This window comes from Alexandromys fortis, unplaced genomic scaffold (genome assembly GCF_014885135.2).
Source record: "Alexandromys fortis isolate MF-2015 unplaced genomic scaffold, M_Fortis_MF-2015_v1.1 scaffold_2_1_26212458, whole genome shotgun sequence".
Lineage (NCBI taxonomy): Eukaryota > Metazoa > Chordata > Mammalia > Rodentia > Cricetidae > Alexandromys > Alexandromys fortis.
In genome coordinates, this window is record NW_026067930.1 from 18877298 (window position 1) to 18894240 (window position 16943).

Below are 16943 nucleotides of genomic sequence, written 5' to 3' on the forward strand. Positions count from 1 at the left end.
TACGTGTTGCATTTGTTCATGTTGTAGAATACTTATCTAACAATGTAAAGATATGTTATGTTTATTTATATTGCATTTGTTTAACGGTGTTGCATTTGTTTCTGTTGCATTTGCTTAACCACATGTAAAGATGTGTTGTATTTGTTTCACCTTGCCTGCCTAAGAAACCTGATTGGTCTAGTAAAAAGCTGAATAGCCAATAGCTAGGCAGTAGAGGGATAGTGGGGCTGGCAGGCAGAGAGACTAAGTAGAAGGAATCTAGGCTCAAGAGAGAATGAGGACAAAAAAGAGTGGTATACTAGGGGACAGACAGACAGACAGACACTTGTCAGCCAGACATGAAGGAAGTAGAAAGGTAGGACGTATAGAGTGAAAGGAAGGTAAAAAATCCCTAGGGCAAAGCATAGATGAAGAGAAACATGTTGATATTAGTTACAAGAACTAGTGGGAAAAGCCTAAAATAAGGCCCAACATTCATAACTAAAAGTCTCAATGTCATGATTTGGGGTCTGGTGGTCAGAGAAAGCCTGGTACAGATTTTTGTCATGTGTTTCAGCCAGTGAGCAGATAGTGCATATATTTTGAGTATGCAGGACAATTGGGAAAAGAGCTGACTCAACACGAGGCAATGACGCTCACAGAAGTGTCCCTTGCCACCTTTAGCCTAGACCCTCACTTGAAGATTAACAAATTAGAGAACAAGGGACAAGAAATTCTGGGTCTGTACAGATGATAGCTGCCTAATAGGACACTCTTCATGCAGTCTTGGCCTAAATTCCTTTTTATTTTTTTGAAATAAGGTCTTCACATATTCCAGGCTAGCCCTAAACTCACTATATAGCCAATAATAACCTTAAATTTCTGATACTTGGGCATATACTTCTTGAGTGGAGGGATTACAGACTCATGCTACCAAAGTCTATGGTTTTGGGTATCAAAACCAGAATGGGAGCTCACCAACTCCAACTGGACTGGGAGTAAATGAGCAAGGGAACAAACAAGTCCCTCTGAAGGGGGTTGACAGTTGGGGCAGACTGAGGGGGCACTGATAGTGACACTGGGATTTGTCTCTACTGCATGTACTGGCTTCTTGGGATCCTATTCTCTTTGAATATATATACCTTGCTCAACCTAGATGTACAGGGAGGGCCTTGGACTTTCCACAGGGCGGGGTGCATTGCCCTCTCTTAGGATTGGAGGGGGTGGGAGAGTCTGTGGAGGGAGTGGGAATGGGAGGAGAGGAGGGAGTGGGGATTTGGATTGGTATTTTTTTTAAGTAATAAAATTAAAAACAAAACCCAGAGCTATGCAAGCAAGGCAAATCTTTTTTTTAATATTTATTTATTATGTATACAATGTTCTGTCTGTGTGTATGTCTGAAGGCCAGAAGAGGGCACCAAACCTCTTTACAGATGGTTGTAAGCCATCATGTGGTTGCTGGGAATTGAACTCAGGACCTTTGGAAGAGCAGGCAATGCTCTTAACCACTGAGCCATCTCTCCAGCCCCCGCAAGGCAAGCATTCTACCAACTCAACTACATCCCCATTCCCCAGGCTGGCCTAAATTAGCTTAGCAAAACCCATGTTTCTTATTTAAGACAAAATAGTCTTAGAGAGGATATGATTATGTTTTTAAACATGAAAAATTATTTTACTAAATCCTTTTTTTGGGGGGGGAGGAAGTAAAATATGGAATAATGGGGGCATATAGAGAAATCAAGAGCTTGGGCTTTCAAGACAGACTGCAAGGCTCTGAAGCCGCGTTGTCTCATGGTAAGTGGAGGACCCTGGCCTGTCTACCTTAGAGTTTTGGTCCTCTAATATTTAAAATAAGATAACAGTATCCAGGCCATCCGGTAGTTATTATGAAAATTAGGTGAGTTAATATTTCTAAATGCTTCAAAACACCCACTGACATAGACACACAGGCCAGATGCTTTCTAAGAAAAGCACAATGCCCTTCTCATGTCCACGCCCCTCCAGTGCTACCTCGCCAGGTTTTAGCTCCTCATCTTCACCCCAGAGAAAGATTTAGTAAAATTTCCCGAGAGAATCCCTTTCACCCTCAGCCACCTGCTGGAACACAGATCATTCATGAGTCTGGAACTTCAATCTAGTTTCTACCAAACAGTTAACCGAATGCCAAAAAAAGGAAAAGTGACCCAAGAGGTTATCAAATGAATACTTTATTAGAGTCGTAACACTTATAAAATAAATTTATCAGATTTTTAAGACCAACCAACACTTTCTTGTTTGTACAGCTAATATATATATATAAAGAGATTCTTAAACGCCATCATTTTTGTTCAAGTGCTTTGTCACGCAGCTCACCAGTCTAGAATGCAATCAATCAACCGATCTAAGTATTCACAGTTAGTGGGCTTTGGGTTCGGGTCTTACTAATCTAGAGGCAATCCATTTACAAAAGGACCACAAGTCCATCTGAATGAGTTCATTTAAGTTAATACCAAACCAAGCACGGCCTCTTAACACCTTGCGGGGAGGGATAAAAATCTCAACTAAATTCTAGTGTATTACATTTTAGTGATCCAAAGTACAACGTGCAATGTATCTTTATGGCACATTTATGACTTCATAATATATAATTCATAATACAGGTTTTTGGTGTGTGGTCTGGAGTTGGAAAAAAAAATGAAGGAAGCAGGGCATTATAGAAGAGATAAGAGATAGGTGTATAGGCTGTGAGATGGGTTCCTTCAAGCTACACACTGAAGTGTACTTCTTCTTTAGCTGTTCCGCCAAGCTAGCCCCCAGTATGTTCTTCTTTTGGGAGAGTGTTAGATAAACAGCATTTGGCCACTGGTTATGTGATTGAACACTATGCTGTTCATTCAAGCTTTTTCTCTGTGTTCCATGAAACCCAATACTCCAACTTCATGACACTCTCAGGTGATGGGTCAGCCAGAAAACAATCCTCAAGCCCCCTTTTCCAGTAGCAGCCCTGTTAAAGCAATGGGCGAGTGACTCGAATGAGACTATGGTGGGAACGGTAGCCTAGCTTTACTTTGTTCTCAATTCAAGCCATCTGTGGTGCACTGCCAAGCCCATGATGCCAATGGGCAGATGAGGATTTTTTTTTTCTTTCTGAACTATCCAGCCAGAGCTAGCTTTTGTGTTAGCTGCTGTCTTAAACTGACTTTGTCTGCCTGACACCAAATACAACATAGATATCTGGGCTATTATCAAAGCATGTAAGAACCTATAACTTTATGTTATAGTTAATAGTCTATTCAAATTTAACTCGGAAAGGAGATGCGGAAACCATCAGGAGTAAAAATTCAACTCTTTAGAGAGCTATTTGGAAAAGCTTTACACACATAAATATTTATATATTCATGCACAGGGCAAATATCCACACTCTATGGCATAAATAAACCAAAGTACGACATCAGCACAAGATACCGGTTCCAGGAGTGATTAACTGCCTCTGGGGATCTTGTCTTAAGCACTCTCATGTGAGATCTTCTGAGCTGTTAGGAAACCATTACTTTGGAGTTTATTTCATACCTTATTTTTCCGTATACCCAAGGCTCTGCTGGGGTTGGCTTGAGAAGCTGTATGCCCTTTTAAGGGTAGGTATTCGACTAGTAACAAAAGGCAATGTGATTATTGCGAAATGAAAAAAAATTATCTTATGTGGCTCATCTAATGAGATTGATAAACTTTCATGATTAGTTCAATATATGGCAGTAGTTGAGAGAATTATGGCCTGTGGACCAAATCCAGTCTTGCTCCCTTTTTGTAAATAAAGCTTTATTAGGATACACACATACTCATTTATTTACATAGTGTCTATAGCTGCTTTTATGTTACCAAAGGACAGAACAATTGCCACAGAAACCATATATCCTACATATGTGCTATCTGACCCCTTTATGAAAAATGTATATCATTCTCTGTTTTACATTAGATACAGAATTAAATGCGAAGCCTGCTTGGGATATATTGTTCTAGTTATTTACTCTTATTAAGGTTTGGGTGACTTAAGAAACAAAAGGAATACTATTGTTTTGTGAACAGTGTCTGCATATTTTAAGAATATGCAGGGGAAATGTACTTAAGAAAAGAGAGCTGGAAAATGAAAGAATACTTCTCCAACATCAGAATAAAATGAAAATCCCACAAACAAAACAAACCACAGCTTTAACTTAGGTTCTCTCTGTACAAAGTAAATGATGCTTGGAATGCTGGGACAAATGGTACCCAGGCGATCAGACAGATAAAGCAGACAGGTGAAACTAGCACACAACTGTCGGTTTCCAAGGAGTGTTACGGTCGCCATCTTCGCAAAGCCAGAACCAAACTGCAACCATAACAAGCTGTCGTCATAAAGGTAAAAACCTAAGAGAAGGGAAGAAAAACTGCTATCAGATTCACAGCATGGACTTCTAGAAAACCCATCCCAAAGCGGTCACTGAATGAACACTCACCAGCTGACCTGAAGATGCCCCAATACAGAGGAATATTTCATTGTCTTCTATGTTCTGATGATTTTGCTTTATCTCCTCACAACCCTGAGTTTCCCTTTGCACACGATAGCTCTTAATTTTCAAATCTACAGCCAGTCTTACATCCAATATTTGCTCACATATCAGGCTCGCTTGATAAGTATTTATTTATTTTAAATTTATTTATGTTTATTTTATGAGCATTGGTGTTTTGCCATGGGTGTCAGGTCCCCTAGAACTGGAGTTGCAGACAGTTGTGAGCTGCCATGTGTGGGTGCTGGGAATCAAAACTAGGTCCTCTGGAAGATCAGTCAGTGCTCTTAACTGTTGAGCCATCTCTCCAGGCACCGTATTAAGGAATTTAGTCTAAGTTATCTAACCACCCCGTAGTTTCACATCTAGCAAACTCTAAGGAGACATCAAATCATTTCTGTGAGTTTTCAAACTCAGTGCACAGAACCCACAGGAAAGAATCATGAGTCTGTCTCTTTCTCACGTGGGAGCCAGTCCTCACACAGAAGCCCAAGCCCTGCTCTGTCTGAGCTGCTTCCTTGCTGTCACAAAGGACTTCATTAACACCAACTGTGCACGCATCAGGGCACTTAGTGCCCATAAGCAAACAGTCCACATTGTCCCCATGTGGCACTTAGAGGCTTGTGGTGAAAAGAAGATTATAAGACAATACAATTCAAAATGATAAACTCTCACTGTCTCCGGTAGCACGAGAAGGGGGAGCAGATCCCGCCACAGAAATTTGTTACAGTTTAATTAACCCTTCCCCTGCTGCCCATTTCTGTAATGTATTTCTAATGTAAACAAGGTCCTCTGAATGAGAATAATTGCTTTGGGAGAAGCAATGATTAGCGAGAAGGCAATTCCCTCACTCTTAACTACATTGAGTGAAAAAGAAAAGCAAGAGATTTAATCCAGTGTGACGTATGAATGACTGGTCAATTTTAGCTGCGGAAAACTCAGGAGCTCGAGTTCTGGCTGGACCAGAGTGGGTGGGTAAAATGGAATGTCATGAAAGACTGGAAGCATCGATCCACACATGGAGGTGGCTTCACTCTGGCAGAGGGAGAAAGACAGATTTCCAGAAGACACATGTCAAGAAAAGAACACTCTAGAGAGCTCTAAAAGCTGAGCCCTTTAGGGGGCAAGGGCTAACAAGGACAGACACTAGGCTCACTAATGCACTATAGGAATTATTAAATATTAATCAAAATATCACAGAGAGGAGTTTTATTTTGTGATAGCTTTAAAAATTATCCATGGAAATGAAAAAAAGCCCCATTTATTTGCATTATTTAATATAAAATGTCGAGCTCACTGCAATATATAGAAAGAGGAAAAATGTTTTTAAGTCCCTATGGAAGGCTTTTTCCTGTATCCCATCTGTTGTAAATGCTGGTGAATTTGCCTTCCCACTCACTGACACTGACCCCAATAATAAGAAGTGAAACTTATTCATGTCAGTCCTAAGCCCCCTAAACCCTCTTCTACTTGGCAGACTCATAAATATGCAGCCAATAATCCCGATTAAAAATGGGTACCAAGAAGAAAAGAGCAAGGCTAGAAACAAAACCTTGTGACAGTGCATCTTACAAAGTCAGGTGCTATAGACTCATTGTCACCTCAGATAAAGTCAACATCTTTGGGTGCAGTGGGGTCACACACATCAATACAGGTGACAACAGTACTTTGCTACAGGGTCGCTGAACAGATAAACAAATAGCTATTGCATATTTAATTTTTTGTTTGTGTGTGTGTGTGTGTTTTTGAGACAGGGTTTCTCTATATAGCTCTGGCTGTCCTGGAACCAGCTCTGTAGAACAAGCTGGCCTCAAACTCATAGAGATCCACCTGCTTCTACCCCCGTGAGTGCTGGGATTAAAGGTGTGCACCACCGCTGCCTGGCTTACATCTTTAATTCTAGAGGCAACAATTAAAAGGCCACTGCTGCCTGAGGAGTCTCCTGGATGCTTGGCCGTGGGAGGACAGCGCTTCCCTCAGGGAGAACTTACTGTGGCTGCCACGTTGACGTTGTACTGGTTGTCATCCAGGAGCGGCTGCACCGTCATGGTTGTGTTGCACTGCAGGTCATGCAGGGAAGTAGCCGCTGCTTCTAGTAAAAAGGCTCCAAAGTAGAAGACAAACACGACAAAATGATAGACAAAATCCTGAAAGAGGCGAGAAGAGGCATTTGCAGGTAAAAATTGGAAGATGGTTTCCTGTTTTTTACTCCCAATGAAGTTTTAGATAGGAAAGCCCAGAACACGTAATCCAATTGTCTTATGGATGTCCAGTGTTTATTTTGATTGCTTTAGCAAAACCAGGCCATTAGGATCTAAATAAGCCACCCCTAACTGTGGAGTTGTGCTAATTGTTAGCTGCTGGGAGAGGGAGGGATAAGTTGAGCTTTCTCTGGTGGAAGACTAGAGATTCAAAAACATTTGGGGAGCACAAATTAATCTTGATTAATCTTGATGTCTGTTTTTTTTTTTTTTTTTTTTAAAAAAAGAGCTACAGAGTAAGTGGCCGGGGTGATGATGACCAAACCATGCTCTGTGAGAAGCTCCAAACTCCCAAAGAACAAAAAATACCATGGCTTAATTTATTTGGTACAATAGTAAACTTTCTTATACATTGAGTTTAATAATCAAATAAAATATCAGTTTATATTAATATACAGACATATCAATATCAACTAAAATAAGATTTAAATGTCTTTAAATTACTTTAAAACTAAGGTAAATGCCATCTTTATAGTTGAAGTATATTTAAGTTATATCCTTTTATGAATTTCATATACTTAATAACTATTTTATTTTGAGCAATTGTTATTACAATTATAATTATATATAATCATATTCTGCAAGATAGACTTAGTGATAGAATTCAGTGGCAAACAACCACACATTTCATTAAAAACAAATAATATATTGTTCTGAAAAAATAATTATTTTTAAGTTATTTTGCATATTACTGGTATTAGTGTGAAGCATAACCTTTTAAAATCCTGCTTTTTTTGAGTTAATATATTATCCACAGCTTATTTTATATTTACAGCTGCCACATTTCAGGGACTTAGTTTGAATAGCATCCTGTCCCTATACTTATCTTTTATTATCTGCTTTGCAAACAGAATCTTGTCTTTCTTTTCACACAAAGGTTAGCTTTTGGGAGGAGGATCAGTACCAGGCTTATCTGCTTCCAAAGTCAACTTTCTTTCATCAAAAAAAGTTACAATTGATGAATAATTTTAACCAACAAATAGAAACTACATATTTATTGTGTGCATGTTCTAAAATATGCATACATCATTAAATAGTGAAATTGAACTACTTATATGCATTATCTCACAAAGTCACCTTTTTAATAGTGAGAACATTCAAAAGCCACTCAGCAACTTTCCAGTACACATTGTCATTAGCTAGAGTCTATACCACAGAGCCTTTGGAGGTATATTTTCTTGAGATTCACGGGTCATATGGTAGTTCTACTGTTAGGTTTTAGAGAGGATTTCACACCATATTCCACAGTAATGGTACTGATTTCCATTCCTACCAACAGTGTTTGAGATTTCTCTTCAAAGTCTACTTTCCCCCTCTCAAATGGAATATTTAAAATATTACTAACAAAGTTACAAATGAGACTGTTGTACTGAGTTTGTAAATATCCACTCAACAGTGCTGTTCACAGAATTGCTCTTAACATGCCTAGAATGTTCTGCTAGCTCAAATTTAACCAGGGTGAGATGCATAAGGTATAATGTAAAAATGCTCTCAGTGAAACACGTATCATTGCTCATTGACCCAGACACTTACTGACCACATGTCTAAGCCATAACCAATGCTCAGACACATGTGGTCATTTGGTTACTCCATAAATGTTCACTGACAAAGGTCAATACCCAAATTGAAATGTCAGAGCATTCGTGAGTTAAATGTATCAGTTTGATTATTAATTATTAACAGCTGTAAAAATTGAGGTCTATTAAAATTGATTATCAATCACCCATTTAATTTACTAAAGATTATCAGAAATGTTTGTTTTATTTCAAAAGCCCCGGCTAGGGGCTGGGGAGACGCTTCAGTCAGTAAAGCACTTGCCATACAAACAGGAGGACCTGAATGCTAACCCTGATTCTGATGTTAAAAGGCCTGGAAAGATGGCATGCATTTGTAATCTTAGCACTGGGGAGGTGGAGACAGACAGCAGATTGTTGAGGCTTGATGGACAGCTAGTCTAGATGAGTTCCCGATCTCAGTGAGGGATTCTGTCTCAACAATCAAGGTGGATGGCCCTTAAGAAGGAACAATACCCAAGACCCTATGGACATGCGCATACACACAAACACACATACATAGCTTTAATACACCCCTGGCACCTTTCACACAGAAAAGCAAGGATAACATTGAGTGAATGGACTTGGCAACTGTTGGAAATTTACTACTTGTCTTTTGCATGACCCCATGTTATCAGTACCTGTGACTGGACTTTGGTTCTTAGGATACTTTGTTCTTGGGTTTCAATAGACTTGAGACATGCTTATTTGTCTGAGCCACTCCCTGGGTGGCTCTCAGGGAGTTGTAGTACATTTGGACTGATCCTAGTCACTGTGCCCAAAAGAGGATCTCAATGGGCAGGTTGTGCTACAAATCTTCTCATGGACTTGGCCAATGCTGCAACACAAACGAGGCTTGCCTTATTTAGGTTACTTCCTTCGGTGTTATCTACGACAGGTCTTTATTCTTTCCTCCACATAAAACACACACACACACACACACACACACACACACACACACACACACACACACCACAAAACAAAAGGAAAACCCCCAAAATAAAAGCAAGCAAACAAACAAAAAGCAAAAACCAAAAAAGCCAACCAACCCTCACCAACAAAAGCTCTTTTTCAAAATCCTTCTTAGAGCCTGTTACTTAGCAGCTTTGAGATGACTTCAGTTGTTTTAATGTTTTTACTTCTTGACCATCAGCTAGGTTATTAACTGCATGATGATTCTTTCATTGCCCTGTCTACTGCAGAGATGTTTTGAAAGCCTCTCCCAGGCTTATCTATCTTTGCCACTAGAGAGCTACACGTTGACAGCTGGACACCTGGTTGGCTTATTCCAGTTCCTGGTATACATGGGGGCCACATGAAATGTTTCCCACAAGGTTCACTCATGGTTTGGAACATTTGCACTGTACTGGGTGTTCTCAAATACTGGAATGCAGTAGAACCATGTAGAGAACTTACTCAAGTGTAGACGAATAAGCTCCACCACCCAGTTTTGGACTCAGCAGTCTGGAGAGGGTCAGCTGAGACTGTATATTCTGACAGGAGTCCAGGTAGTGCTGCTGCCTTGGTTTGGGATTACCTTTTAAACACCACCCTTGAGAATTCTTCCTTAAGGTAGGCCCATTCCTGTTCTGAGCCTTCTTCACATGTGATTTCTCCTGACTAATCCCACCAGCCAGCGCTCACACGCCCCAGTGTTCTGCCTCTTCACATTTTTATCAGACAACCTCAACCTCTAACATCGCTTGGAATTTTCCTTTCAACCCACATGACCATTTTCCAACTTCTAATTTTGAGTCAGTGCTCAACTCTTTTGTTTAGGACTGAACATTCCCTAAATAGGAAGGAAGGAAGGAAGGAAGGAAGGAAGGAAGGGATTAAGGGGGAAGGAAGGAAGGAAGAGAGGGAAGGAAGAAAGAGGAAAGAAAAAAATGATAGTAACACCAATGAGGAACCCTGGTTAAATGGCAGCACGGAGAAGGGAAGACAGCCACTATAGCCTGAGCTTTATCCCTGGTAGTGCACACCTAACCCCAGCACCCAGGAGGATCACCAGTATGGGCTACAGTCTGCTCTACATATATATAGCAAGACTGTCTCAAAGGGGGAAAAAATAGTCTAGGTTACAATGGCATAGACTATCTCTTAGGAAGTTTAAATTATTAAGTGATGTTCATAGCAAGGATCTGATTAAATGTATGTCCACCAGACTTGTGAAAAATAAAGGCAAATTTATTTAATTGTATGAGCTTTAAAAATCTTGCTTTTAAACAGTACACTTCCTTAGCATATTTACCTTAAAAAGTGGGGGGGGGTAGAAGTTTAGAATTTTTTCTTTAAAGTTAGACCATTAGTCTCACATTAATCTTACCCCACCCCTGCTTCAGCCACAGCTATTTCAAAATCAAAATCAAAATCTTCTTCCCATCTGGGCAGGTGGTACCACTTGGGAGGTCGAGTCAAAAGCGACTTCAATGGTAGTCAGGGCAACTAAGGCCCCCGCATGAAGGTAAAAGGTGTAACGGGGTTGGAATTACAGCTTAGAGGTGGAAAGTTTGCTTAGCATGCAAGAGGCCTGAGGGTCATTCTCCAGCACCACACAAGACAATTTTGGATTAAATGTTTTATTATACCAATCATAACCTAAATAGGAAGCCTTTGGAAACATTCCAAACATATCTGTATTACGAATGTGATTTGATCACAATCAATAAAAAAAAAATAGAAAAAAAAGTCCTGGGGAAATGACTTAGCAGTTTAAAGAGCTTGCTGGGTGAGCAAGAGAATCAGTGCTTAGAGTCCCAAGATCCTACTTAGATGCCAGGTGGGTGTGGTGGCCCCACCCAATCATCTCAGCTCCAGGAGGTGGAGGCTGGGGATTTCTAGAGTGGGCTGGGCACCAAGAGCTGTTTTTCAATCAGTGAACTCTGGTTTGAATGAGTCCCCGCCTGCAAGAGTTATTGAGGAGGACTCCTGACACCAACCTTGGGTTCATAGGTATAGGCACATACATGCACACACAATGATTATGGAACAATGGAAAAAGTGTCAACATTAGTGTTCTACAACAAAGACTTGTAGAGAGCATATGATTTCCAAAATGTCCTCCTATGTCTCTCAATTGGAGTATAGGGGTAGTGTTAGATCATTCACAGGGGAAAATTGTTTTTTTTAAGTAGTTAATGTCTAATAATTCTGGAATGCAACAATTAGAACTTGTACCAAACTGAAGACAACTCCACGATGTGCATGACTCAACTACTGTCCTGGCCTGGGAATGCACAGCAAGCGTTACAACCCATGAAAAGCTCGAGAGGTGATCAGAATATGGATCCATGTGAAGAAAGTCTTATACAACAAGGAAAAAAAATCTATTCTAAGCTGAAACAACATTCAAGGAACTTGAAGAAGGCAGGAAGGAGCTCGCTCCTGGGAACGATGCCCACCAAGTAATGAGCCCCGTGCCATGGCAACCACAGTATCACATGCTGTGTTCAGCTAGCACGTGGTGGACAATAGTAACTTGAAACTATGACATCTGAAATGTTCCAATGTTGAGAATTTTTGAGTAGTAAAGTTGTGCAAATATTCCAGATTTTTTAAAATCTACATATTTGAGATACTTTTGGTTCTAAGCACTTACCCAACCTGTACCTATTTCTTTTCCTTAAGGGACAAATGAACAGACAGCACAGGATGCTCTTCCCAGATGTTCTATGGGACAAATCATCAAAAGTTTCCTTCCTTCCTTCCTTCCTTCCTTCCTTCCTTCCTTCCTTCCTTCCTTCCTTCCTTCCTTCCTTCCTTTCTCCTNCTCCTCCTCCTCCTCCTCCTCCTCCTCCTCCTCCTCCTCCTCCTCCTCCTCCTCTTCTTCTTCTTCTTCTTCTTCTTCTTCTTCTTCTTTTTGTTGAGACATGGTCTCACTTTCTTAGCCCAAAGTGACCTTGGACTTGAGTCCTTCCTGCTTCATGCTATGGATGCTGAATTATGGATTTGCACTACCAGGTCCAGCCTTTCAACACTTGGATACAGCAAAACAATTAAAGCAATGAGAACACTTGTGGTTTACTGTTTGCACATCACACAGAATGCTACAAAGGGGTGGGAAAAGCAAAGTTGGGAGAACCAATAACCTACTATGATTACTAATGATCACTTTAGTCTTGAAAACAAGATTTAGTACAAGCAGCTGGGGTCAGGGGAGGGCAGGATACAGTACAGAATCTGTCCAACAAGACCAGGTATGACATCCAAAAAGTATTGAAGCATTTCAAAGGTACATGTACCAGTCAATTAGAAAGGATACTAGATGCTGCAGGATCCTAGCGATATTTCCAGACTGAACACTTCAGTTGCTAGGCAATCGGGAGATTCTAGGAGAAGGGTTTGGTGGTGTGAGATACTGCATTTAGGAAGAGCCAGCAAGATGAGATGTGATGATGAAGGATGCTGAGGTACCAGTATGGGCAGAGTGGGATAAACCTGCCTCATAATGTCTTTGAGTCTGATACCTAAAGACCTGCATTTCCTTAGTAACTCAGGGGACCAACAGATTCCTTGGCAAACCTTCTTATAGGAAAGGCAGGTACTCAAAAAGAGGAGATAAAAGATTTATTTGTATTCTACTTAGGGATCCAGGATTGTTATCACACGACTGAGTAACAAATATTGAAGTTAGGGGAAAGGTAGGAAGACACTATCTCAGTGACCTCCCAGAATCAGAATTACAAGACAAGCCTCAGTGTCTTTGAGGAATTAGAAAGACCATTGATTGGTGATTATAAACCAGACACAAAGCTAAGCACAGTGAAACTCATTGTTTTCATTATTCTTTAATGGCGTCTGGTAAGCTATTTATTACTACTGATGTAAACATCTGTAATTATAGCTCTCCTTATGTTTTGTGAATAAAATATTTTCCTTTAACATTTATCCTAAAGCTGTTGGGAAAAATGCTATTTACTCAAAAAGAATATATAGAGATCAAAATATGGTCTTATTTAAGTTTCTAAATACCCAAGTATAAATTGGAACCTGAAGGGAGTTCCCTATGAGTGTCCCTAAAGCCCTGTCCACTGTAGATTGGAATCATCCCCACTGGTCTTTTCTAATTTCTAAACCACAGGCATGGAAAAAAGTCCAAACCATAAATGAGAAAATACAGTCAGTCATTCTCAGTGAGTGGTGCTTTATTTTAAACATTGAGCTTAATACTTTGTTATCAATTTATTTTTCAAGACTCACTATTTTAATTTTGAAGAAGAACTGTTTATAAAATTCTCTTTCAAAACATCAGGAAAACAATATGGAGTTACTTGTTTTCTGAAAAGCTTGGACAATCTGGCCACCCCCCATGTCTGTCAGTCTGTAGTCTACTATCTGCCCTCCGTGTCTGTCAGTCCCTAGTCTGCCCTCCACGGACACCAGGAATGTAAACAGTGCACAGGCATACATGCAGGTAAAACATGCATTCATGTAAAATAAAATGAATAAATCTTAAAGAAAAAACTATGAGCATTTACATTGTATTATGTATTCTAAGTAACCTGCAAATGACTTACACTTTATAGAACAATGTATATAGGTTATATGGAATTTAAATATGCATATTTAATATAATATATACTTATATATATTAAAACGGACATGACGATAATCTATAGAAGCCTGCACCCCAGGTTTGAGGGTATGTCATGCAATCAGTGCCTCTCTTACCAAGGTATGGCTAAACCCATTTAAATCTCTGAAGAAGAAATGAGTGGAAAATTTTAAGATGCTCCAAAGGCATTTATTCAGTTAGAATGCAGCTTATTTGTTGCAGCATATAAAATCAATTTTGAAAAAAAATGACCTAATTCATAAAAGTAACAGTGTGAATTCTCAGTTGTACCTATGTGGAAATTTTACACACTGGGGTCCCATTGTCCACCAAAACCACACCTGGGCACCACAGTGATCCCCTCATGCTGACCTATTTGCTCTTCTATGCAGCAATGGAAAGAGTAGATATTCAGGCATTTCTGAACAGAATGTGATATTTGTAAGTTTCTTACATTTTCTTGAAATAGACTTACAATAAAAATGTCTTACCAGGAAGTTCCAGTTGGCATCAATCTGAGTCACCATACCAGTGAGGAACAGGCCCAGGAAGAGAAGGGAAAAGAAGAAGGCTGTCACAGATACAAACATGACCCATCCTTGGAGTAGAGGTAGAGGAACGTTGGAGGAAGCAACCAAAATCCAGACCAGTCCCCCAAGCACCTGGAAGAAGCACAGAAACCAGAGAGTAGTAGCTTTGCTTTGCATCAACTTTGCCCTCTCGCGTCTTACCCTAGGCCCCTGAGCTCACCCCTGCTACCCCATTTATCATTGTTTTCATACCATGACACAGATGCGTTCTCCCCTTACGTGCAAGGGCAGCTCTACCCAGAGATTGGGTTAACCTTGTACTTGGATTTTCATGCTGGATTCTCCTCCTCACCCAGTGTTATATTGTCATCTACACACACCTGCAGCGTTCTCCAGCCATGTACACACACCTGCAGTGTTCTACAGCCATATACACACACCTGCAGTGTTCTCCAGCCATATAAACACATCTGTATCATTCTCCAGAGATATGCACACACCTGCAGCATTTCCCAGCTATCCTCAAACACCTGTAGTATTCTCCACCCATCAACACATACCTGCAGTGTTCTTTATACATCTCCCCACACCTGTGGTATCCTCCAGCTAGCCTCACACATCTGTAGCACTCTCCAGTAAGCCTCACACATCTGCAGCACTCTCCAGAGATATACACACTTCTGTAGTATTCTCCAGCCATGTACACACGACTGCAGTGTTCTTCATACATCTACCTACACCTGCAGTATCCTCCAGCCATTAACATACCATCCAGTTATCTGGCTGCCTCTCTAACCAGCACCCTCTTGATGGGTTTTCATTTCAGTCAATACCCTACACACCACTTGGTCTTCATTTCCTCTCTTTCTGCTTGTTAGAGAGTTCCTGAGAGAAGAGCAGCTGTAACTCTGTAATTTTCCATGTGCAGTGCACATTGTTCTGTCTTCATGACAGCCTACTTGTACTTTGGACATCAGTTCCTACCTGTACAATCATAGCTGCATATGTGGTTGAAGAGAGTAAGCAATAACAAGCCACCAACAGTTACTATCTACCACATTCTGGAAATCAAATTTGTACCTTAGATTCATGTCATAGTTGATAACTACCCAGACACACGGCTGGGTGCTGGGAATAAAAACAAGCTGCATTAGCCTCTGTCATCACAGAACTCAGTCTATTCTAGGAGATGGGCAGCTAAGCAAGTGATGAAAATACTGCTGAGCCAATGCCAGAGCTGGGGAAGAAACTGGGTTTTATACTTCCACACAGTAAATGTTCCAGAGCCAGATCTGAACAGCCAGGAAACTTATCCCAGAAGTCATAAACCCCAGGACTGGGATAGGATGATATAGAAAGAATCTAGGCAGGAGATGAGTCTATGATGCTCAGGCAGGCGTCAGGATAGCACATAGCACAGGCAAAGAACACAGTTCAGCGGGATGTGAATACCTGAACCAAATGATAACAGGCTGGCGGGACTTGAGGACACCTGAACCGAATGGTAATAATAGGCTGGTGGGGCTTGAGGACAGTCAAGGAGATTTCAGTTCATGCAAGGGCAATGGCAGCCATGCTTATCTTGAGCAGGAAGTAGCATCTTCAAGACCTGCACTTAGAAATTCTTCTGGCTAGCATGTGAGATTAGACTGGAGAGGGAAGGATGTAGGACTCCAGGCTACACAGGATGACAGTATAGCATAAATTATCATGAAGGTATGGAGAACAGAGAGGGGGTAGCACATGATGGCTGTACTGGATCAGAGAGAAGACTTGACAGGTAAGGCAAGTAAAAGAATTCCCTAGGTTTCCGGTGCAGGGAGCTAGGATGCCATGAGAAAACAAACACTGGAGGAGAAACAGGGCAAAGATAATCAGTTTTCTCCATCTTACCACTAAAGCAAGAAGAAATGGCATGGCCTTTGCAAGACACGGCAGGCCTTTTGAGCTCCTACCAGTCCCTTTTCTTATGCCATAAGCCCTCCACATTTTTTATATTACATAAAAAATCTGTAGCTCAAAAACAAAGCTCTTTCATGTCTGAGTGGCTGGCATTGCTGGTCCAGAATATCACTATTCAGACCTAACTTGAATATATAATATATATTATATGTGCATATATATAATATATATAATATATATATATTCTTCCAAGTTCTACCCATTCTTAGCTACTCGCTCCTGACCCCCTCCCTAGGGGGAAATTGTTACCTATTGGACATACAGGATAACAGAATACCTTGACTTTTTCTTCGTCTTCACTAACAGACTACACTACTTCTTAGATCTCCATATCCAACTCATCTTATCAATTCCATGATAATTATTTTCTATCAGAGACTATGCTAGATTTGGCAACATCAAAAGTTTGCTCACATCCTTGCTTCAAAGATGCTTCGTGCAGGTAGAAACATCCCCCTCACCCCAACAGAGGATGTTCTCTCTCTCTCTGTCTCTCTCTGTCTCTCTCTGTCTCTCTCTCTGTCTCTCTCTCTGTCTCTCTCTCTCTCTCTCTCTCTTTCTCTCTCTCTCTCTCTTTC

General features: G+C 40.5%; 1 protein-coding gene across 1 annotated transcript in view; it reads right to left on the bottom strand.

Moving 5' to 3' along the window:
• Window positions 1-2170: 2170 nt before the first annotated feature.
• Window positions 2171-16943, bottom strand: part of Mal2 (mal, T cell differentiation protein 2) — a 26827-nt gene continuing 12054 nt past the window's right edge. The window contains exons 2-4 of the mRNA XM_050145133.1: window positions 14365-14535; window positions 6494-6649; window positions 2171-4362 (exon numbers count right to left, since the gene is read on the bottom strand). Coding sequence (XP_050001090.1) covers window positions 4291-4362; window positions 6494-6649; window positions 14365-14535 — 399 coding nt within the window. The 3' untranslated portion in view covers window positions 2171-4290. The remainder of the gene's footprint in view (window positions 4363-6493; window positions 6650-14364; window positions 14536-16943) is intronic.